Here is a 24,062-nt window from a genome sequence, read left to right on the forward strand (position 1 = left end):
AAAGCCAAGAATTATCACACTGCATCATTTGGATGTTATGACACAGTTTACTAATTTGCTACTAATTTACTTTCCCCTTCTATCTGTACTTTTACGATCCTTGTTCCATTTTGTCTGAGGAAGAGTGCCTGCACTCGAAAGCTCACGCCTTAAATAAATCTTTGTTGGTCTTAAAGGTGCCACTGGACTCAATTTTTGGACTCACAGACACACAAACCTACATCTCCCCCCCCACACACAGACACACCACCCTTCAGTTGTACATGCAGCTGAAGGCAACCATCGTCATCTCTTTGACAGTTAACCAGAGTTTTTCCTCGTCGCAAAATTCCTCACTGACAGAACAAATCGTCTCAATTTTGGGACAAACAGAATGTTCTGGATTAGGAAGACACCTTAACCAAGATTCCCCATCCCCAACTTGGTTGGGCCATAGTTGGCAGTTCAATACCACCATCTCCTGGAGGGAAGGGGGAAAGCACGCACAAGGAAGGTTTCTGGAAATTAGAAGAAATTTGTCAGGAATTCAGGGGTCCTTTTAGCTTTATTTGTTTATAATTTACATCCTGCCCCTCTTGGGCTCACTGTCTCAGGGCGGTTAACAGCAGAATTCAAAACTACATTATATTATATACTATAAATAAGGTAATAAAACAATATAATAAAGCAATACAAGCAATGAAATAACACAATGCAACAATGCGGTTACCCACTTGAAACAATAGAAGAATGTACAAAATTGTAAAATTGTAAATAAAATATGGATTCTCAGCGCTGATGATGGGGAAAAGTTTTGGCTGTCAAAATTTAAAAGATGAGGTGATGGGAGATTGGGGGGTGAAGAGAAGTTTGATTAGTTGTTTTGGAGTTTCCTGACTGGCCTCAACTCTAAGCCCAGGGGAAGGGCGCCATCTTGCAGGCCCTGTGGAATTTAGTAAGCTTAAGTCTAATATATATACTAGGTTTCAAAGCCCGCTCATAAGAACGGGCTTTGAAGGGGGGGGCGTGCTGGCAGCCCCTGTACCCCCCCAGGGACCTCCCTGCTGAGTCCCTGGCTTCCCTGCGGGCCTCGGAGCAGGGCCGCTGCATCCCTGACACGGCAGGCCTGCTCCGAGGCATGTAGGGAAGCCTCCCCCACCTGCCCCCTCCCTGCTAGGTCCCCACATGGGTCCCCCCTGCCCGTCTGCCCGCCCGGCTCCCTGCCGAGTCTCCGGCTTCCCTGCGGGCCTCGGAGCTGGCCTACTGCGTCCCCAAAGTTATGTCAGATGGCCACGCCTCCCTGCCACACCCCCAGAAGTTGCATGTCTTCATTGCCATGGCCTATTGTGACATCACAGTTCCAGCTCACCCAAGAAGACCTTGTTACCGTGGGGACGCTACTCAGTTCAGAGGATGGCAAGCTCAGGGACACTCAGTCAAGCTACTGGGAAGGCGGGGGGAGGAATGCTGTGAAGATGAGCTCCAGGACAAGAGATCCAAGATATTCACCCTGAGCTTCATCGGGGAAGAGTGGGATCTCAACCAATGGATCTGTGATGAACAATTTGATGTGCTGCCTGCATGGCTCATGGACCTTTTTGGCATCAAGAATCCGGCCCAGCGCAGTGCACATGTTGTTATGGGGCTAATTTCCACTTCTGGACCACATCAGCACTGGTTTGGGGCAGTCCTGGATAGGCACCAACATTGTCGGTTAGTGGAAATTAGCCCCACAACTGGACAAGCGCTGCACCGGGTCAGATTCCTGGTGCAGAAAAGTTCATGGTATGGTCTTCCTTCCAAGGAGCAGGGAAGGAAGCTAGAGAAGACCACCCTGCTGGCTGAAGTCCTGTTGTCCCTGAGTGCTCACTCTGTCCTGTTTCTCACTCTGCTTCTTTCCCAGGCATAGGCAAGCTCATGGATTCAGGTGGAAAGGGGATGCGGAGAAGAAGAGGCTAATCTTGTGGAGGGGAGAAGCACGGGAAGGCAAGTCCTCCTGCGAAAGTGGGGACTGGCGACTTGAAGCAAAGGGCCATGGCTGGAAGCTCCTGATGATGTTTGCAGATGGAAGCTAGCAGAACTCGGCTGGCGGAAGGAGGTAGATATGGTGGATGGAACCTGGGGGGTGTCTCTGTGTGCATGGGAATGTTGCATGGCTGCATGGTTTTTCACCATCAGCAAAGGGCGCCGGTGCGGGATGTGTGTGTGAATGGGGGTGTTCCATTGCAAAGTGGCCTTCCTCCATCAGCATAAGGCACCAGCGTGAATGGGGGTGTACATGGAGGTGTGTTGGAATAGGCAATGGACTGGTGTACGAAGAAGAAGAGAAGAAGACCCTGCAGGAGGCAGCAAGAAGACTATTAGATACGATAGTGAGGCCAGGGTGTAAACTGCACGGAGCTTTTATTCCAGCCCCAGATTGATTCAGTCCCTGCCCTCTACACAGAATGTGATTTCCGTTTGGATTTTGGGCGATTTTAATTTTCCTTCTGCAGCAAGAAGGATTGATCCAGAGTGACCCTACATTTATTGTGCAATATCTCAGAGTGTTGTTAATCCTCAATATCCAGATTGGGAAAGAAAGCTCCGTGGTAGAGAACCTCTGATAGGCTACACCTGGTCATGTGACACGCTTGCCTTAAAGGAGAAGCCCCTAATTTCTCTCAACTTCGGTCAGTCCTAGATTTTGTCTCCCTCCTCTGCCTTTTTCAATCCTCTCCCCCCCCCCCCTCCAAGAAAAGAAAGAGGCTCCCTGCTTGGCTCCTCTTTCCCCCCCCTTCAAGAAAAGAAAGAAAGAGACTTGACTCCCCCCCCCTTCTGAGCCTCCCTAACCACGTGCAGAACACTTTCCTGTTTCAATGGGGAAGGGGGGGGGGAGAGAGGAAGACCCGAGTTCAAAGTGATCTGAATTCAACAGGATTGACAATGGAATAAAGAAAGTAAGTGCAGACTCTGCCCAGGACCTTCTCTCCTGCTCATTGTCATTCCTTGTCTGTCTTGATTGTTACGCTTAGGGGCAATTTCCTGCTTCTTGGAAGCCACACATTCAGTCCCTATCTCTCAGCTAGACACGTAGTTAGCTGCTATCTCGATCTCTCCTCTGTACTATCAAGTATGTTAATTTCCTGAATAAACCATTACCTACTGTTTAATCAGGCTATGCAACCTCACTGCCTTGTTTACTCTGCTAACAGGGTGTTCCACTGCCGAGTGGCTTTCCGCCATCAGCATCGGGGACTGGCGTGAATGGAGGTATGACTGGGTCTTCCATGGTTTAGGGCAGGCTTTCTCACCCGGGGGTTCATGAAGCCCCGGGGTTTCTCAATGGCCCTGGAAGGGCTTTCCAAATGGATGGGAGTTAGTTAATTTTTTATAGATTAAAAAAAATGTAAAACATGTATTGGGTGATGGGACCACATATGGTCATGTCAATTGGTGCCCCCCAAAATGGCCAGTGATGGGTCTGGAGGGGATGGGATGGGGAGGGGTCCCGGGTAGGCATGTACACAGCTATGCTTCCCAACCATAATTTGTACTGTTGTGCAACTCCTGGGGTTTCTTGAAGCCTGAAGAATTTTTCAGGTGTTCCTCAGTGGCAAAAAGGTTGAGAAAGGCTGGTATAGAGGCTTTCTGCTGTCAGCAGGGCATGTATGGATGATGGATGAGTGATGATGGATGAATGGGAGCTAGCGGCCATTCACAAACAGATGCCCATGGATACTGCCAGATGGATGCTGGTTGGCAAACTGATGGGGCTGGAAGAATATGGAGGATGCTGCTGGAGGGGAGAGAGCACAATCCTTGCTTACCACGTGTTTGCCTTGCAGGGATGTGTCCGGCTGGTCTTTTGGAGAAGTTGGGCCATGAATAGGCTGCAGTGTTGCTGCTGGACTACCTTCTTCTTTTTCATCCTTCCTTCCTCTCTGGATCCCCTTTTGATTTCTTTGAAGAATGCAGTGGGGAGCGGGGGTGACAGACACACAGTAGCATTTTCTTGCCAGCTAAGATGGTCTCCAAAACGGGGCTTCCTAGACCCTCTTCCCTTTGAATGGCACTCCATCGAGGCTTGTGGGGATATGCCCCTCTGCCCCAAACGGGAACTTGTGTCTGGATGCCAGTTCTAAATTTGCCCAGCCGATATAATGACTTGGACTTTGGCGGTTTTGGTTTTCATGAAATTATACTACTGTATTTGCCGGCGTATAAGACGACTGGGCGTATAAGACGACCCCCCAACGTTTCCACTCAAAATACAGTACTATGGGCCACTATGGGCAACTATGTCTATCCCAACTGAAGTGCACCCGGCGTATAGGACGACCCCCCCACTTGGAGGCATGTTTTTCAGGGGGGGAAAGTAGTCTTATACGTCAGCAAATACTGTAATTATACTGTGGTAGTATATACGACTGAAAAGCAATTCCATGCAATAAACGTATAGTTTTGCACCTATTGACCATATTTCTGTTGATATATTTTTATTTTAAAGAACAGGATATAGAGAATAGGAAGAAAAGTTGAGAGAAGTTTCTGAACTTGTTCCAGGGGTCTTCTATTTACTAAACTTCTCAACTTTGGCATCATACTCAGGTCAACAGAAAAACAAGGAACCTATCCAAGGCAATATTCTTGCTCTGACAATATATATTCAATTTTAATACATTTTTATATACATAAAAGAATCAACCATAACAGTTTCTAGATAATTTCCGTTTTCAATATCTTCTGCGGTGGTTGTGTCCTGCATTATGAGATTACTAGGGGCAAAGCCCGTTGTCTCCAAGAATACAACGGGCGCTAGAGCTTGGCAGTGGGAAGAGGAAGGGGAGGAGCTGTCCAGTCTGTAAGGGCATGGGGTTGTCATGTGTGTTGTGTGGGAGGTTGTGGTGGCATGGTGGCAAATGAGGCCATGGGTGTGGAGATATGGGTGTCAAGAACCTGTGGTATGGAATGTTCGTTGATTGTGGGAGAGGACTGACCTTTGGGAATTTTGGCATAGTGGTTACAGATGAGCTTTCCAGAGCCATGTCCTCAGATATGTGAAGGGAAAATCAGACTGGAGACTCTTCTTAGGGGAAGATTACATGGCAACCAATTCCCCCCAGTTCTGCATCATTTCCCTTCTTGTGTGAATTAGGCCACATTCACCGAAATGCCCCTCTGCCCTAATACACACAGGTGTTCACCCTGTTCCTTCTGTCTCCCATATTTTCACTGTTGGTAAAATGTTATGTGCCCACATGCTTCTTTCATGGTTGTTCCTTAGAAGAACGGATTTTTGTACCCTATTGCTTAATACCCAAAGGAGTCTCAAAGCGGTTTACAAACACCTTTTCCATTTGTCTCTCCACAATAGTCAACCTGTGAGGTATGTAGGGTTGTGAGAGATCTGAGAGAACTGGGAATGGGCCGCAGTGACCCAGCAGGCCTCAGGTGTCTCAAAGCATTTTCTAATCGTCTTCCCCTTCTCTCCCCATAGCAGACTCCCCATGAGGGAGGTGGGCTAGCGAGCCTCACAGGGAAGCTGGCAACCCTAAGAGGAAGACTGTCTGTGCACAGCAGTCTTGACCTTAGTAAGGTTTTTAATACTGTTTTTTTATTTGCCAGGCCAAGGTTATTTGCCAGTTACTATTTCAGTGACGATGTGTCTCCAGACATTTACTTGTTCTCTATTTAGTTTCAGGCTGTAAATATTTATTTAGATCTTCCTGCACTTTCCAGACTCACAGGACTGATGCTGGTCTGCCTGTCTGTGCCCCAGAATACAAACAGTTGCTGATAAGGGCTGGCCATAACCCATAGGCCAGGAGGGACACTCCTGCACCACTCCCTACCAACTGCAGGCAAAAATGTCTCCTTTGAAGGCTGGACTCTGAGGCATTGTACGATTTTGAAGTCCCACCTCCAAACCTCCAGGAATATTTCCAACCCAGGGGTAGCCAACCTACAGGTGTGGCCTGCAGAGCTCCTGGAATTACAGCTCACCTGTAGAGTATAAAGATCAGCTCCCCAGGCAGAAAGGGCTACTTTGGACAGGGTTGTGGTAGAGAAGAAACATTTAAGGCTTCCCACACAGGTTGTTGTTGAATTGAAAGACTTGAGGCCTACTGCACAGGGTTGTTGTGCAGATGAAACAGGAGACAAAAGAGCCAGCTTCCTCTGCAGAATAACGCTGTGCAGTGGCCTCAAATCTGCAGAGAGTTGCAAAGAAGAAATACACATGGCTTGGCTGTGTCTAACCCCCGGCCAGAGCAGTATTTTAAGTGAGAAGGGGCTTTTCTGTAGCCTCCCTGTCAGGCAACTGTTTGGCAGAAGGGGAAAGTCCCCCCCCTCAAAAGGAAGGCCCTCAGTCTCCCCTGCATTGCTCTTGGAAAGGCCTCCTTCCCTCAGTCAGGACCTGTCAGAGGCTCCTTCGCAGCAGGCCTGAAGGGAGGGGGAGGGGGCGCACTCTGCAGCCTCCTGCCAGCTCTGTCAGGGTTCTGAGGCCATTTACAGTTGGACATGACAGTTAGGACAGCCTTGGGGTGAAAAGGGCTGGCGCAGCCTCTGTTCTCATCCCCCTTGGCAGCCCTACTGACCTCCTCTCCCTTTGGTGGTCAGGAGCAGATTGGCATCCAGACTGTGCTGGGTGAATGGAATTTTGGTCTGTCCTGGTGAGGGGCCAATAGGAAGGCACTTTGTGTGCCTCCCCATTGGCTGCTTGGCCCTGGATGGACACTTAGAGGGCCCAATCAGGAACCGCTTTGCGGCTCCTGATTGGGCCCTCTGAGTTTTTATCCTGGACAGGGCCCGCCCTAACTCCTCCCCAGGTGGCCTTACTCTTTTATTTAATAGGACCCTGTCCTATTTAAAGATTGTAACAATAGGGAAAGTTAGTGTGGAAAAATCCTACAGTATTGCCTTATATTAGTGTTTTAATGGTCACAGGATTGGAAAAGGTCAGTTTACATCCCAATCCCAAAGAAGGACAATGCCAAAGAATGTTCAAACTACTGCACCATTGCACTCATTTCTGATGCTAGCAAAGTTATGCTCAAAATCCTACAAGCTAGGCTCCAGCAATATGTGGACCGTGAACTTCCAGAAGTACAGGCAGGATTTCGAAGAGGCAGAGGAACTAGAGATCAAATTGCCAACATACGCTGGATCATGGAGAAACCTTTACTTCTGCTTCATTGACTATGCTAAAGCCTTTGATTGTGTGGAGCACAACAAATTGTGGCAAGTTCTTAAAGAGATGGGAATACCAGAGCATCTTATTTGTCTCTTGAGAAACCTATATGCAGGTCAAGAAGCAACAGTGAGAACAAGGCATGGAATCACTGATTGGTTCAAAATTGAGAAAGGAGTTTGGCAAGGCTGTATACTGTCGCCTTGCATATTTAACTTGTATGCGGAGCGGGAAATGCGGGATTAGAGGAGTCACAAATTGGGATCAAGATTGCAGGGAGAAATATCATATGCAGATGATACCACTCTAATGGCAGAAAGCGAAGAGGAACTAAAGAACCTGTTGATGCGGGTGAAGGAGGAGAGTGCAAAAGTTGGCTTGAAACTCAACATCAAGAAAACGAAGATCATGGCATCCAGCACTCTCAATTCCTGGCAAATAGATGAGGAAGAAATGGAGATAGTGACATTTTATTTTCCTGGGCTCAAAGATCACTGCAGATGGGGACTGCAGCAAAGAAATTAAAAGACGCTTGCTCCTGGGGAGGAAAGCTATGGCAAATCTAGACAGCATCCTAAAAAGCAGAGACATCACCCTGCCAGTGAAAGTGCATCTAGTCAAGGCTATGGTATTCCCAGTTGTCATGAATGGCTGTGAAAGTTGGACCATAAGGAAGGCCGAGCGTCAAAGAATTGAGGCTTTTGAACTCTGGTGCTGGAGAAGACTCTTGCGAGTCCCTTGGACTGCAAGGCGAACAAACTGGTCAGTCCTAGAGAAGATCAGCCCTGGCTGCTCCTTAGAAGGCCAGATCCTGAAGATGAAACTCAAATACTTTGGCTACCTCATGAGAAGGAAGGACTCCCTGGAAAAGAGCCTAATGCCGGGAGTGATTTAGGGCAAAAGAAGAAGGGGATGACAGAGAATGAGGTGGCTGGATGGAGTCACTGAAGCAGTAGGTGCAAACTTAAATGGACTCCGGGGAACGGTAGAGGACAGGAAGGCCTGGAGGATCATTGTCCATGGGGTCGCAATGGGTCAGACATGACTTTGCACCTAACAACAACAAGTGTTTTAATAACATCAATAGGCCATCAGCTCAAAGGTATCGGGGAATGTTAGTCAAAGACCGTCAATTTTTTCCAACCAGTCGGTTGTTTCAGGTGCATCTTCTTGCTTCCAGGTCTGGGCAATTCGAAGTCTTGCCACAGTCATGGATTAAAAAACAGTTCTTTGACTTCCACTGATAGATTAGCAGGGGGGGGGAGCTTAATAACACTGGAAACTTAATTTTCAACAACTTTTGTAACACAGTATATCCAAAACTCTCTGCCTTTTCCACAAATCTACCGCATATGATAAAATGAACCCATAGCTCCATGGCATCTCCTGCATTTCCCAACTTATTCACTTGACATGCGCCTAATCCTTTGGGGAGTTACATAACACCTGTAAAACATTTTATACCAGTTTTCCCACAGTGATTGACACTTTACAGGCTTAAGATGTTTACCCCAACATTATTCCCATTCTTCAAAAGATACAGTATGATTAAGTTTCTGAATCAACTTACCTGGACTTCTTTATCTGTTCCCCTTCAGGCTCAGATTTTAACTACGATTTATGTATTTGACCTTGACCCTATTTCTTTGATACATTTTGAGTGTGGTTTAAAAAAGGCGGGGAGGGAGAGAGCTTCTAGTGGAATCCTGAAATAATTGCTCACTCGGATTTTGCAAGGCAGACCATGTTTTAAAATTAATCCCTTCCAATCCACTGTTTTTCCCCCGGAGCATTAAGGATGGTAAGCCAAGGAAGTGTTTATGTTGGCACAGAGCAGGGATCGTCAAATTGAGGTTCTCCAGATATCCATAGATTGCAATTGCCATGCTAATTGTAGTCCATGGAGATCTGGAGAGCCACAGTTTGGTTGCCCGTGGCATAGAACCAGGGTAGGAAGTGACTTCCCTCTATGGAGTTTCTTCACACAACCAGACTCAAGACACGGTTCACAGGTTTTGCAGCAGACTGCACTTCAGGTTGTGCCACGAGACCTTAAAACCCAGTAATTGGAGAAGGGGGGGGGGAAGAGATGGTCTGAGCTGTGAGTAAAGAGAAGTCCCACCAGCTCAGACATCCCCTTTGTGAACATCCTTTAGAAGCAGAAGACGACTCATCCCAAAAGTGGAGGTTTCATTAAGTTATCACAGCTAATGGTTGATGGGCCAATGCTCCGTTCATGTATCTAATCTTTTAAATCCATCCATAACCACATCTTGAGTTTATCCACAGCTGATAAAACACAGGCAGCTTATAGAAATGGGGAAACAGCATGTAGTGCTCAGGACTGGCTGCTATGTAATCTGAACGAATATCTAATGAAGTGTATGGTGGGCTTGAGCCCCCAGCCCTGGCATCCAGATTGGGTGAAGCAAACATGGGGTGGAGGTTTGAAAAGGGAAGCTTGCTTGTTCAGTTTGGAGAGCTCTTTTGAAGCTCTTCTGAGAGTGCTTTTGGTGAGTGCATGAAGGATGCTGAAGGGGTTTGCATATGCTCCAGGGAGGGGGGCATCCTGCAACGGCCAGCGATCAGAGATATTTTTTGGATTTTAGATCCTTGTATTTATTTTGCTGAGGGCACCTCAATCCTATTGAGGCCCCAAGATATCCTTCACTGTGCAAGGAAGAATGCGACTTCAAATCTCCATTAATATTTCTGTCACCCTTACGGTTAGGCCAAGGACCCTTCTCAGAAACCTCTGCATAACAGAAATAGGTCAGCACTGGCTCTATGTGAGGCCAGTCTCATCCCAGAAAATTTCTGGCTATCACTGGAGTGATGCAATTGGTATACACAAAGGAAGGTCTGGGCCATTTACTCCTTCCCCTCCCTGGAGTAACAAGGACCAAGGAATCAACAATGACTGCAGGCAAATCTATCAGACCCATGAAACTTTGTATCAGGGAGCGTCATTCAAGGATCAGAAATCAGACCAAAGAAGCACCCTTGGTTGCCCACAATGCGGATGCTGGATGCGCGATGGAAGATTTTAAATTTGTAATTTAGGAGACAATTAATACTAGGGCTTATGAAAAAAACAACATCGAAGGGGTTTTATTTAATATAACTAAACTGGTGACTTGCCCCTTTGCTCCCAACCCTAATGGGTGAGGCAGCATTTATTCATTATTTAAATACATTATTTCCAACTGGCTTGAATAATGAGATGGACTTACGTTACGTATGGTTTGTCATGGGTTCCCTACTGAAAGAATATAATTCAACTAATCTGTTTGTGCAAAGGTATTTAGTATTGTCTCCTTAAAAGCATTTTCTATGTATAATTGAGTACATCAGTTGTGATACTCTATTAGATCATTTAAAATTGTTGTTTTCATATCATTTTTAGATATACATAAAGTCCTGGGAAAGACTATATAAATATAGTTAATGTCGGCTTTACCAGATGCCATTTGCCCTTGACTTTAATTTTGCTTTTGTATATCATCAAAAAGAGGATTTCCTATTAGAAGCTATTGATTACAGTAAAATAATTGAAGAGCCTATTTTTTTGGATTTTAATTGCTGCAAATGGTTTTTGACTGAACATTACCACCTGGAGGTTGGCAACCTCAGTAGTAAGTCAATAGACTAGATACAATAAACTGTACAATAGAGTTGGAAAGCAATCATATTCCTTCTTTAAAAGTGACCCCCTCGTTACGAGAGCTTTTAATCATTTTAAACATCATAACCTTTTATATTTAGATTTTGTTTAATTTGGCCATATAAATATGTTGTTTGTGTTGCTTTACATTTTATATAGGGAAGGGGGAGAAAGGGCAAGTGTGTGGGGGGGGGGAGGAGGGAGAACATCTCATATTGAAGATCCTGCCCTGGGCCCCAACTGCAGGGGGAGTGGCATCGAAAGACACCCCCTAAGGATGCAAGCCTCCAGATGGGACCAGGGAACCCCCTGGAATTACAGGTCACCTCCAGACTAAAGAGATCAGTTTCCCTGGAGAAAAGAGCTGCTTTAGAGGGTAGATATGTAGGGATGCCAACCTCCAGGTGGGACCTGGGGGGATCTCCTGGAATTACAGTTCATATCCAAGCACCAAAAGAGCTGCTTGGGAGGGTGGAGTAGGGATGCCATCCTCCAGGTGGGGCCTGGAGACCCCCTGGAATTACAGCTTATCTCCAGTCTAAGGAGATCATTTCCCCTGGAGAAAAGGGCTGCTTGGGAGGGTGGAGTAGGGATGCCAGCCTCCAGGTGGGGCCTGGAGATCCCCTCCAGTTTAAAGAGATCAGGTCCCCTGGACAAAAGGGCTGCTTGGGAGGGTGGGCTAAGGGTGCCAGCCTCCAGGTGGGGCCTGGAGATCCCCTCCAGTCTAAAGAGATCAGGCCCCCTGGACAAAAGGGCTGCTTGGGAGGGGGGGACTGCAAAGCATTAGACTCCATTGAGCTCCCTCCCCAAATCCCGCCCATTCCCAAGGTCTCCGGCCATTTCCCGACCCAGAGCTGGCAACTCCGCCCCCACTTCCTCCACCGGAGGCTTCCACAGCCTCTCTGGCAACCACCCTCTCTGTGCCCCTAAGCGCCGGAAGTGCGTCACTGGCGCGCCGGAAGCGGCGTCCGGGCCCCCTGCCTGTCCGGGGCGGCGAGAGCGCGGCGAAGATGCCGGTGGCGGTGATGGCGGCGGGGAGCAGCGCCCAGGCGCACCGGAAGCTGCTGGAGCAGTGCGAGACGCAGGAGCTGGAGGTGCCGGCAGGGGGAGGGCAGAAGGCGGAGGCGAGCAGACGCGTGATTTCCTCGTCTCGTGTGCACCGGCCCGACCCGCGTCTCTGCCGGCTCTCTCATGGGGGAGCCTGGCGCTGCACGCGAGGGTTGCGGGTGGGGGCCACGCGGGTGTCTGTCTGTCTGTCTGGGGGGGAATCGGGATCTCAAGCAGCCCCCCTCCCTTGTTCCCTTCTCCTCCAGGCTCCAGGAGGGATCGCCACGCCGCCCGTCTACGCCCAGCTCCTCGCCTTGTATCTTCTGCACAACGACATGTGAGTGAGTAAGGAGGGCTCTTTCGGAAGCACCTGAAAACAAGGCCCGCGGTTTGCCAGTTGAACTGGAGATGGCTCAAGTAATGGGTGTGACACGACATGACAAGATCGCCTTACAGCACTGTAAAGGTTGTCTGGGTGACTTGGTGGATGTGTAAAGGGGGTGAATTGGTGCCCTGAAGTATTTCACTGCGGAGTTGGTGTGCACCGACTACCATCCACCAAGTGTGCAATATTATCTAAGGCTCTCCCCCCCCCACGCCCCCCCCCCCAGCAATTCCATGTGAGACATCCTTATGCATGCACAAATTTCAGACATGCAATCTGTGAGATAGATTCTTAATGTTTTGGTTTGGCTTCTGGTTGCTGCATCCCACTTTTTTTTGGGGGGGGGGCCTGGGACATAATTTGAGGATCAGGCATTATATTCTCAGGACCTATCAAAGGTTAAAGCTACTATTCTTGTTTTTACTCATTGGCAGAAGCCAGTGCAAGGGTGGAGGGCTGTCTAAAATGTCCCCCTCTGCCTCCCAGAGTTATGAAGGCCCCTGAAGTTTTGTTGATTATCACATGGGTGTCTGTGTGGCATTGTCTCTTACATCTTTTTCTGTCCTGAGCCATCTCTATGGGATCTCTCAGTTCCATCCAAATCGACAATTTTTCCTTCCCTCATAGAATCTGGACTGCCTGTTGCTTAGCTACCTGAGCAAGTGAATATCCTGTGCTATCAGTCCTACTTACTAACCAGAACTGGAGGGGGAGCGGTTCACCACGATCTGTAATGCAACCTAGATTTCTTGAAGGGGTTGGCTCAGTTCACTGTCTGACAGCTTAAGTACACAAAGTCTGCCAACAATTGTGCTGGATTATGAAAATTACAGAATTATCTAATATTGGATAACAAATCGTTTTCTTATTTAGGCAGGACGTTTTCTTGATTCGGTTGTTGAACTGTACATCTATTGTAAAAGTATTGCACTTTTGTACGAATGAGTTTTGTTCCTCTTTAACCAGATGTGCTCCCACTGTATTTCTACCCTTCCAATAAGTACCGTATTTGCCAGCCTATAAGACGACTGGGCGTATAAGACGACCCCCCAACATTTCCACTCAAAATATAGAGTTTGTTACATTACATTACAGTACTATGGGCCACTATGGGCAGCTATGTCTATCCCAACTGAAGTGCACCCGGCGTATAGGACGACCCCCCCACTTGGAGGCATGTTTTTCAGGTAGTCTTATACACCAGCAAATACTGTAAGTGTTTGGTTTATAGGCTGTGCCTTTCTCAAAGCGTTTTACACGGCCATTTTCTTTTTATTAGGAATAATGCACGGTATCTCTGGAAAAGAATCCCTGCTGCTATTAAGTCTGTAAGTACAGTGTCGAAATGGGGGAGGGGGGGGGGATGCAGTCCTTGCATAAAGTTGATACCCAAAAGCTTCTTTCTTTTTAAAAGCTCTTGCTGGTGTCTGAGCAGGAATTCCCTTGCTATTGAGGTTATTTATGATATAATATTGGCTTGGACCTTACTGAAAATCATTGTCACTTGAAGGATCCAGAGCAGCTGTCTCCATTAATGGATTTTGTTTGGCAAGAAATTTCAAAGCATGTATTCAGAGTGTGACAAGCCAGAGTAGCAGATTAATGCAGGAGTCATACTAAATGTCCTTGATGTGGACTCGTTCAGTTGCTGATCCTCATGGAGGGTGTATCAATCATGAGGGTGGGTAAGGTGTAGGTCCATTGCTTGGCTTGGATTCTTGTGCGTCTGGTTAGCTGTATGTTTCTGGTGCCAGTTTAAGGTGTACTTCCCTTTAAAGCCCTGAACACCCTGGGCCCTGCATACCTTCAGGACTGCCTCTCCTGGCATAATCTTTTCTGTCTTGTCCAGTCACCATCTCAGAATTTATTGAGAGTCCCTGGACCATGAACAGCTCACCTTGTGTCCACAAGGACAAAAGCCTTCTTGGTAGAGGCCCCCATCCTGGGGAGCCAGCTGCCTGAAGAGGAGTGTGCCCTGCAAGACCTCCCTACTGGGCATGCCGGGCGACTCATTGCCAGGCAGTTGGTAAATTAGAAGAAGAAGAATTGGTTCTTATATGCTGCTTTTCTCTACCCGACGGAGTCTCAAAGTCACCTTCCCTTTCCTCTCCCCACAACAGACACCCTGTGAGGCTGAGAGAGCCCTGATATCACTGCTTGGTCAGAACAGCTTTATCAGTGCTGTGGTGAGCCCAAGGTCACCCTTCTGGTTGCATGTGGGGGAGTGCAGAATCGAACCCGGCTCTCCAGATTAGAAGTCCACACACCTAACCAGTACACCAAGCTGGCTCCAGTGGTGTTTGTACCATCCATGCATCCTGCTTTGCTTGATAGCAGATAGGTTTTAACTAGGATAGAGTATTAATTATTTTATATCTTTAGGTTTATTTATTGTATCTTCCGTACTGTTTCATTGGGTGTATTTTGTTAGCCACCTGGAGTCCCATATAGGGAACAGGGACAGGGTTATAAATTTGATAAAATGAATAGCAGTAGGAGAACACATCTCTAAAATCCACACATCTAGAAATTCATAATGGGTCACTTAGTGAACGCAGGAAGGACTCCTTGAAGTGATCCAGTAGGCCGAAGAGCCATGCATGATCTAAATCAATCAAACACTAGCAAAAAGGCTGGCAGCCTTGCAAACTGTAGCTGTCCAGATGCCAGCATGGCCAATTGGCAGGGGCTCATGGTAATTGTAGTCCCTTCAAGCCCCCCACCGAGTTTTTGCAATAAGAAGATCCAGGCTCAAAGTGTCAGGTTGCATTGGTTTATTGAAACACAATGAAAGAACAAAGTACCTAACCATTCTGATGCACAAAAGCCAAGTATATTTTGTGGATAAAGTCAATAAGCTTGATACATAAATCAAAGAGCCAGTTTGGTGTGGTGGTTAGGAGTGCAGACTTCTAATCTGGCGAGGCAGGTTTGAATCTGCGCTATCCCACATGCAGCCAGCTGGGTGACCTTGGGCTCGCCGCAGCACTGAGAAAACTACTCGGGTATTCAACCTTTGGTTCTCTGGATGTCTGTGGACTACAATTCCATGAGCCCCTGCCAGTGTTTGCTGGCAAGGGCTCATGGGAATTGTGGTCCATGAACATCTGGAGGACCACAGGTTGACTGCCCCTGCTGTAGATGATGCTGTATCAGTTTGTTTTTCAATTTTATCCTAAGTTTTAATATTGTTGCTAGATGTAAGCTGCCATGGGCCAGCTATGCTGGGAGTGATTGGATAAAAATTGAAAGAATAAATAAAACAATGAAATGAAATGAAATGGCATATGGTTATTTGCAGCACATATATTTAACTCTGAGAGAAAATGTTGATTGGTTTTTATTTCTGAAAGCTGTCCATTAAGTGAACTCTTCTAAAATTACATGAAAAGTACTGGTCCATCATGAATTCTGTAGGTGTATATTCTTGATTAAGCCTTGCGTTAGCGGATGAGAGAGCTCTCTAAAGCGGAGACTGGGAAGTCATTTGGGTTTGCAGAACACAAGGTGCATTCAGTAGTGATGGGGTTTCTGTGCAGTACCCCTCCTCTTTATGGGGAGCCATTTAGTATTGCCAAAAATAGCCCCTTTTCTGCCAGTTTGTAAGGCCCGGGATTTTATACCATCTTATCTGCCTTTCTAATTTCCCACAAAGGAACACATGGTTCTGCTTTGACTTTTCCCCTTCCTTCTTTATTTTTCTTTGTAGGCAAATCCCGAGCTCAGCGCAATTTGGTCCGTAGGGCAGAGAATCTGGCAAAGAGACTTCCCCGGGATCTACACCACAATCGCTGCTCACCAGTGGTCCGAGACGATTCAGCCAGTCATGGAGGCACTGAGAGGTACAGCTGTGTCCCCAGAACTTGGGTCACACGCGTTCTTTTCTGTGACTAGAAGAAGGCCTGAGCAGAGGTTGCCAACTACCACCCTTTAGTATGGTCAAGGTGAAGTTACTTTGATGTTGCAGGGGGGATATGCATCGCGGGGTGTCATGCCCGCAGTGTACATTTTGCCAGTGGAAGCCCAAAACTCAAAATGGGGGGCCTTGTAGCACATGTCCTGCACCTCCAGGGCCCTTGTGCTGCTGCATGGTTATTCTTAGGTGGTGTCCTTTTTATGCTAAGGAAGTTTAAGTTCAGGATAATACTAGGTAATGTGTTCAGCAAAGTGGAGCTGTCAGGTGATTCCTGACTCTGTCTGGTGCCCCATTGCTACTTGTGCAGCACAAGAAACAGCACATGCAAACGATTACCCTGAACCTGCTCCTCCATTCAAAAGCCTTGGCTGTGAGAAAGGGCTTTGTATGAACTGCAAAACTTTTGAGTGAATGGTTAGCCTGTTTGCATGGGCTGTAGATGCCTCACCTTTGTTTGTTTGTCTGTCAGACCTCATAAATGGTCTCCTATGAGAGTTTGATATGCTTGGATCACATTGCTAGGGCCAGGCTTGGACCCTCTTAGGGGCGGCCTTTGATTGAAGCTTTCGGTTGGATCTTGGGGCTGGCAAAGGAACTTTGGTGTATCCTCGTTGTACTAAATCAAAATACGCAACTCTCAGGCGATTGGGGTCCATAATGGCAGAGAGTGCTTGGAAGTTGCACATCTCTGCATTTTCCTGTGGGTGTTGGTTTGTGCGGGCCTTTGTTTGTAGAGTACCATTAGGTTGCAGCTGACTTATGGAGACCCTGGAGTGCAGCCTTTCTCAACCTTTTTCTCATTGAGGACCCCCTGAAACATTCCTCAGGCTTCAAGGAACCCCATCAGTGGCCCGATCATGCAGAATATTGTTGGGAAGCAGAGCTGTGTACACGCCCACCTGGAGCCCCTCTCCTTCCCTTTCCCTCCAGGCCTTTGTAGGCAAATCCTGAGCTCAGCGCAATTTGGTCCGTAGGGCAGAGAATCTGGCAAAGCAATGGATGGGTCGACATGACCATATATGGTCATATCGCCCAATAAATTTTAACACGTTCAAAAAATAAATTAAAACATCATTGGCATAGGGGTGCATGTGGAAGGAGTCAGTCCTTTGCATATTTGCCTCCAGGCTGGGAAGGGCTTTAACAATCGTAACCAGCACGCCTAATCGAACTCGGAACCAAATTATCATCCAGCATAGCTGTTTTTAAATGAACAAAATATGTTCTTGAGGTAAGAGATCCAGCATGATATAGTAAAGGTAAAGGTATCCCCTGTGCAAGCACTGGGTCATGTCTGACCCTTGGGGTGATGCCCTCTAGCGTTTTCATGGCAGACTCAATATGGGGTGGTTTGCCAGTGCCTTCCCCAGTCATTACCGTTTACCCCCAGCAAGCTGGATACTCATTTTACCGACCTCGGGAGGATGGAAGGCTGAGTCAACCTTGAGCCGGCTGCTGGGATTGAACTCCCAGCCTCATGGGCAAAGCTTTCAGACGGCTGCCTTACCACTCTGCGCCACAAGAGGCTCTTATGATATAGTAGTGGCGGCATTTAATCTGGGGACCCAGGTTTGATTCTCCACTCCTCCGCATGCAGCCAGCTAGGGGACCTTGGGCTAGTCATGGTTTTCTTAAAGCTGCTCTCACATAGCAGTTCTCTTCGAGTTCTCTCAGCCCACCTACCTCACGGGGTGTCTTTTGGGCATATGCAAAAGAGAAATTGTACAATCTCAGATACAGCCAGAACCAATTGTCCAAATCCAAAACACACAAATTTCATATTTGGCCAAATCTGAAAAGTTTAGGAGCTTTTTGTATGCATGCTTCTGTTTCCCACTTCTCAGGCCAAATAGAGGCATCCTGGCCTCTCCCTTTAAATCCCAATCCTGGCTGGCAAGCTGTCTGCAAAGATGGGGTGAGCATTTAAATTCTCTAGGGAGGGATTTAAAGGGACTGGGCAGGGCGCTTGTCATCATCAGCTGTTCAGCACGCTGGCTGCTCACATTAAATGCATTAAATGCTCACAGGTGATTATAGGGGCCCTATCTGCTCCCTTTAAATCCCTCCCCAACTGAGGCTCCTTCAGGTAGTAAGAAGCAGAGTATAAAAAACCAGCTCTTTTTTTATGGGGAGAAAGTTATTTCAGGATAATGCTTTTGCAGTTGTCATGTAGATTACTTTATATTACAGTATCAAGAAGCGCAGCTAATTTTTTTTTTTTTTTTTTGCACACAATATCATCTGTACTTCTATGTAGCCTTTAGCCCTTCCTGGTGGTGGGAGAACCCAGCAGGGTCCCATGCTGAGAAAGATGCTTAAGAGGTTTGGGGATACGCACCCCTATCCCAGTATTGTTTCTTTTTTGTGGCCTAGTTTTCCAACATTCAATTTGTGCTTCAAGGCTTACAGCAGGGGTAATCAAACTGCGGCCCTCCAGATGTCCATGGACTACAATTCCCAGAAGCCGCTGCCAGCGAATGCTCCATGGACATCTGGAGGGCTGCAGTTTGACTACCCCTGGCTTACAGGGTGGTGGGAATCTGACTCCTGCCACACGTCAGCAACGCCGAGTGTCTTCTCACCTGTGCTCTGCTGCTTTTCCCCATGGCTTTCCCTCTAACAGATGCAACCAGGCGGCGAGCGTTCGGACTGGTCTCTCAGGCGTACACGTCGATAAGCGCGGACGACTTTGCGGCCTTCGTCGGGCTTCCGGTGGAAGAAGCCGTGAAAGGTACTGGGAAAGACTATTGAAAGGGAGGCCAGCAGATTCTCACGTCACCTTCCGGTGCTCCTGTACAGACATTGGATAGGCCAGGCCTTCTAGCTGTCAGGACCTGTGCTTCCCAGCTGTTGTGCAGATGTGGCTGGAAAAGATCACGTTCCAGGAGCAGTACTGCAACAGCCTTAATATTACCAGCAACCTTCAGTAGGTGGACTGGTTTGAGGTGCTTCTGTTTCAAGGAGTTGCTTGGACTGTGCAGTGGGAAGCCAGCGTGGTGTAGTGATTGAAGAGTGTTGGACTCTAATTTGGGGAACCAGGTTTGATTCTTCACTCCTCCAGATGCAGCTGGCTGGGTGACCTTGAGCTAGTCACAGTTGTCTCTGAGCTGTTCTCGTAAAGCTCTCTCAGCCCCACTTACTTCACAGGGTGTCTGTTGTGGGGAGAAGAAGGAAAAGTTGTTTGTAAGCCACTTTGGGACTCCTTTGGATAGGGAAAAGTAGGGTATGATTAAAAAAAAAAGAGATTTCTCCTTCATCCAGAAATAGAAGCATAAAATGAAATCCGGTCCATTCCCTGTGCATAATTCTAATTGTGGTTCCCAGGTATTTTGCCCAGGTATGTGAGGACACAGCCTTGCTTGCTACTGTCGTTGTTGATGTTAAGTTGGCTTCTTTGGAGTTGTCCTTAACGGCCTCATAGGAATTCAGATTTTGGGAGGAGTTTTCACTGCAGAGGTTTAGAACCCAGTAGTCCTGTCTTTGGGCCTTTATACTGAATATATGAAGAGGGCCCCGGAAAGAGAAATTCAGACCACAATTATGACTTCTCTTGTGTGATGTGTGATGAAAAACGTTTGAATGAATGCCTAAAGAACTGCTGCTCTGCTTATCTCAAGCATATCCCTTCCTTCCTTCCTTCCCTCTCTCTCTCCCTTCCCAATAGAACCAGTAAGACAGTGAATTTACCCTTAAAAAAAACCCTCCCACACCAACCCCCCCATACCAGAACTACCTTATGAGCCTAGGAGATGTAATAGGCAGCTGGAAACCCCAACCAAGGGGGGTGCTGGAGGAGGGGCCCTCTTTACTTCTCTTCTTTAAAAAAACGAAATAAACATAAGGACAAACAAAGGCAGCGGCTTTATCCTTGGTCCAGCCTGCAGGTCATCAGCCCACGACGCATCTTTGGTCCCTGCCTTGCTCGTGGTTCATTTCATGGCAGGATGACTGTGGTGCCATAAAACCAGGAGAGCTTGATGTTAATCAGAAACATGCTAGAAGAAAACAAATGGCTTTTCTGTGGCTCACATTTTACTAGTAGACTGAGAGCAGGAATTTTTACTTAGCTGAGAATCTTCGTGGCACCGACCATCACAATCGACTCTGTTCAATTGTTTTAGGTGTCCTTGAACAGGGATGGCAAGCCGACTCCTCCACTCGCATGGTTATGCCGAAAAAGCCCGGTAGGTGGCGCTCTTGCTTTTCTTTTGCTGGCCTTTGTGGAGCGGTCTCATCGCCTCCGCCCTCTCTTTGCCATTTGCCAAGCCATACTTAATTCCAATTTTGGGGGGGGGGGACCAGTTGGGGGCGCTCGATGTACAGGCTGTGAGAACTGTGGGCTGCAGCGTCTCCACTGTGGGCACAGGCAGCTTTAATTAAGCAGGCCAGGCCGTTGAGAATGTCAACCTTTTAGGCAAAAGTAAACAGGATGTGCCTTAACCTCTCCCTCCTTGGCAGCGGAGGCGCCTCCGAATATTTTTTTCAGTGACCTTAAACGACATGCCTGAATCGAATAAAGTGTACTCAGAACTTATTGTGGTTGCCGTTTCTGAGATGCGTCCCTCCTCCCCAACTTGGTCTCAGCTCTCTGATGTTTTCACATGGGTTGAAATCATAGAATCATAGAGTTGGCAGGGGCCCTACAGACCATCTAGTCCTCTCTCTGCTGAATCCAGGATCAGCCTGAAACATTCAGGATAAGGATCTGTCCAGCACTGCTTGAAGATTGCCCGTGAGGGGGAGCTCACCACCTCCTTAGGCAGCCCATTCCTCTGCTGAACTACTCTGATTCTGACACTTTTCCCTCTGATATCTAGCCGATATTGTTCTCCGCCTAGTTTAAACCCATTACTGTGGGTCCTGTCCCTGTCTGCTGCTGACAGGAACCACTCCCTGCCTTCCTCCAAGAGGCAATCTTACAAATACTTCAAGAGAGCCATCATGACCCCTCTCAGCCTCCTCTTGTCCCAAGTCCCTCTACCTTTCCCCATAGGGCTTGGTCCCCAGACCCTGGATCATCCTTGTCCGTCCCCTCTGCACCCTCTCAATTTTGTCTACCTCCTTTTGAAAGTGAGGCCTCCAGAACTGCACACAGGACCCCAGGTGGGGTCTGACCAATGCAGTACGCAGTGTTCCCCCATCTCCTGGGGTTCGGAACAGGCCTTGGCTTGACTCTGTACTGCAGCCCACGTGCTGCCAGACCAATTCAGATACCCTGGGGAAGTTGGGTCACATCTTCTTCCAGCCAATACTTAGCCGTGGCAACATTACGGGGTGGCAGTCCGTTCTCTGGCGCCGGGACTGACCCTACACGAGAGACGGTTCTTGGCTGCCACGCTGCCCTTTTTGGCACATTCTCAGTGGGATTCTTTTTTTGTGAACTTGATTCCAGAACAAAGGAACCCACAACCATTCAGTGTGGAGTCTCAGGATAGTAGTTCTGCAGCACAAGTTGCAGTTTGGTGTCCTGAAAAGATGTCATTGAAGGAGGCAGAGGATGAAACACTTTGGATGTGGGCAAGTCCACATGCCTTATCATGGCTTTTGATCCAAAGGCATGTCTGCATTGATGTTCATTCCTGCTTTTCAAATTATCCAAAGAAGCACGGCAAACGCCTGTTCTTGATCCACACTTTTAAAAGAGTCCAAGGCACACGGCAAATAAGCCCTAACAGCTGGGGACCGACATAACAAATACCTTCTGTTCCTTTGGCTCTGCAGAGGACTAAATTAATACTTTAGACAGGTGGATGCAAGAGCACCTGAGTTTTCTCTGCTCTACAGAATTCCTCCCTTTGATTTGACTGCCTGCTGTTAGGGCTTTTGCGACGGATGTGATGTTGGCAGCACCTGAAATCACTCACTGAAAGAAAGCAAACTTTGGGGGGGCACAAGCACTCCTGGACAGCGATGGAACTGCGCAGCCGGGTACTTGGAATGGGTCACCAATGGCTTTTTTTTGTGTTTGTGCGTTTCAGGTCCGCAAGAGCCTGCGTTTAACCGATTTCACCCATTATCAGGTATGGCTTTTTCTCTCCAGCTTGTTTGTGTGTATTCTGGGTCCCAAACCCGATCAGCTTAAGAGAAAAGCTGAGGGCTAGAACATTTAGAAAATTGATTTGCGCAGCCGAAAGTGTGGGAGATGTAAGCAGAGATGCCTGCCTTAAAATGCCACGTGCTGTATAGACAGCAAACAGCTTTCCTTGTTGAGTCCCAAATGTAGCAGCCAGGCTGCTTTGCTTTGGGTTTTCTAGGCTGTGCGGCCATGTCTTGGTAGTTTTAGTCTCTTACGTTTCCCCAATAACTAGCTGGATCTGCAGGGGTTAGGACATGGCAAGATGGGAATCTCTCTAAGCCCAAGTGCGGGGTGTGTGGACAGTTGCCGAGCAGTTTATTTACTTTGGAGGAGGGGATTGTAATGCATCCCATTCCTGTCTTATCGGGGAGTCTCTCAGGGGATGGGCCCTGGTTCCAGTGGAAAATCTACAACAGGCAGTTGACTCCCACCATGAAAGCCTTCGAGAATTAACTTGACAACATCCTGGAAGAGGAGAGACATAATCCTACTGCATTGCTAGCTGAGAAACAGGGAGACTAAGAATGGGATTTCCAAGAAGAGATTGCCCCTAAGAGAATCTGGAGACAGACAAGCTCTCAGCCTGGGTACAGAGTAACACAACAAACCCTTGCCTTCAGTTGGAGACTCCACTGCACACCGTCCCTATGGAGATCCAGCAGCTTCTGTTCTCAGTACTCAGAATTACATGGGTGTATATCTCCCATTAGGTACTGTACTTTGTGGAATAGTTACAAAAAGCATAACAGCAATATAGATTCTAGGACGGATTCTGCATCCCTGAGAACCGGTGTGGTGTTGTAGTTAAGACGGCTGGACTAATCTGGAGAATGAGGTTTGATTCTCCACTCTTCCTCCACCTGAAGCCATCTGGGTGACCTTGGGCCAGTCACAGTTCTCTCAGAGCTCTCTCAGCCCCGGCTTCCTCCCGGGGTGTGTCCTGTGGGGAGAGGAAAGCAGGCCATTGTAAGTCACTTTGAGACTCCTTTGGGTAGTGAAAAGCAGGGCATAAACAACCCACCCCTCTTCTTCTATACCCCAGCTAAACGGTTGTGAGCTTCAAGTAATGAGCAATTACTGATCCTTTTCCCCCCCTGTTGAGCATTTACAAATATTCCAGGTTTCCCAGTATTCCAGGTTTCTCAGAGCTGTCTGCTGCCATAGATAGGTAGCTCCAATGAGTGTGTGCTTTGTGAACACCCACCAATGCTATTTGATGACCTAAATATGTCATGGGTTGGAGAACAGTGTCCAGAAATAGCCTTTAGATTAGGCCACCCAAAAGGCAGCCTCCACGTGTGTGTGTGTGTGTGTGTGTGTGTGAGAGAGAGAGAGAGAGAGAGAGAGAGGAAGTGCTGCTCAGATTCTTCTTTTCCCTTTCTTTGGCCCTTGCCTGATTCTCTCCCCGTGTTTTGTGCCTTCTTTTCAGAACCCGCCCCCGTGCCGCCAATCCCCAACGAGCAGCAGTTGGCCCGACTAACTGACTATGTGGCTTTCCTCGAGAACTGATAACTCCAGCCCTTCCCACGCGCATTAAAGTTCGTTTATGCTACCCCGGGAGTCGTCTTTCCTTCCAAGAGAACGGCGCGCTAAGCTTCGACGACTTTGAGAAGCCTCCGATATGTCCATTTAAGTGCTGAGCCCCACGTCCATGTTCTGTTGCAATGGCGGCACCCTCCGCACGGTGCTCAGAGCCGATTAAATGGCTTCTGCTTGTCGAGGCTGTCGCCTGGCTGTGATCCTTATCGGGTCAGTTATGGTGCTTCACCGAGTGTTTCCAAGGAAAGTTTTGGTAGTATCGCAGCTCAGGGGGCAGCAGTTTCT

The 24,062-nt window shown here is 47.7% G+C and overlaps 1 protein-coding gene and 1 long non-coding RNA gene across 2 annotated transcripts; both read left to right on the forward strand.

Annotated features, from left to right (window-relative positions):
• Nucleotides 1-1,401: 1,401 nt before the first annotated feature.
• LOC143821315 (uncharacterized) lies at nt 1,402-3,937 on the forward strand. Its single transcript, XR_013225768.1, has 3 exons — nt 1,402-2,077; nt 3,174-3,231; nt 3,807-3,937. It is a non-coding gene; the product is annotated as an uncharacterized LOC143821315 (long non-coding RNA).
• Nucleotides 3,938-11,740: 7,803 nt separating this feature from the next.
• Nucleotides 11,741-23,790, forward strand: COPS8 (COP9 signalosome subunit 8). The gene is made up of 8 exons (XM_077313670.1): nt 11,741-11,908; nt 12,128-12,198; nt 13,526-13,574; nt 15,956-16,088; nt 18,786-18,893; nt 20,284-20,346; nt 22,141-22,182; nt 23,668-23,790. The coding sequence occupies exons 1-8, from the start codon at nt 11,825-11,827 to the stop codon at nt 23,745-23,747; spliced, it is 630 nt and encodes a 209-aa protein (XP_077169785.1). The 5' UTR covers nt 11,741-11,824; the 3' UTR covers nt 23,748-23,790.
• Nucleotides 23,791-24,062: the final 272 nt, after the last annotated feature.

This window comes from Paroedura picta, chromosome 1, assembly GCF_049243985.1.
Source record: "Paroedura picta isolate Pp20150507F chromosome 1, Ppicta_v3.0, whole genome shotgun sequence".
Classification (NCBI taxonomy): domain Eukaryota; kingdom Metazoa; phylum Chordata; class Lepidosauria; order Squamata; family Gekkonidae; genus Paroedura; species Paroedura picta.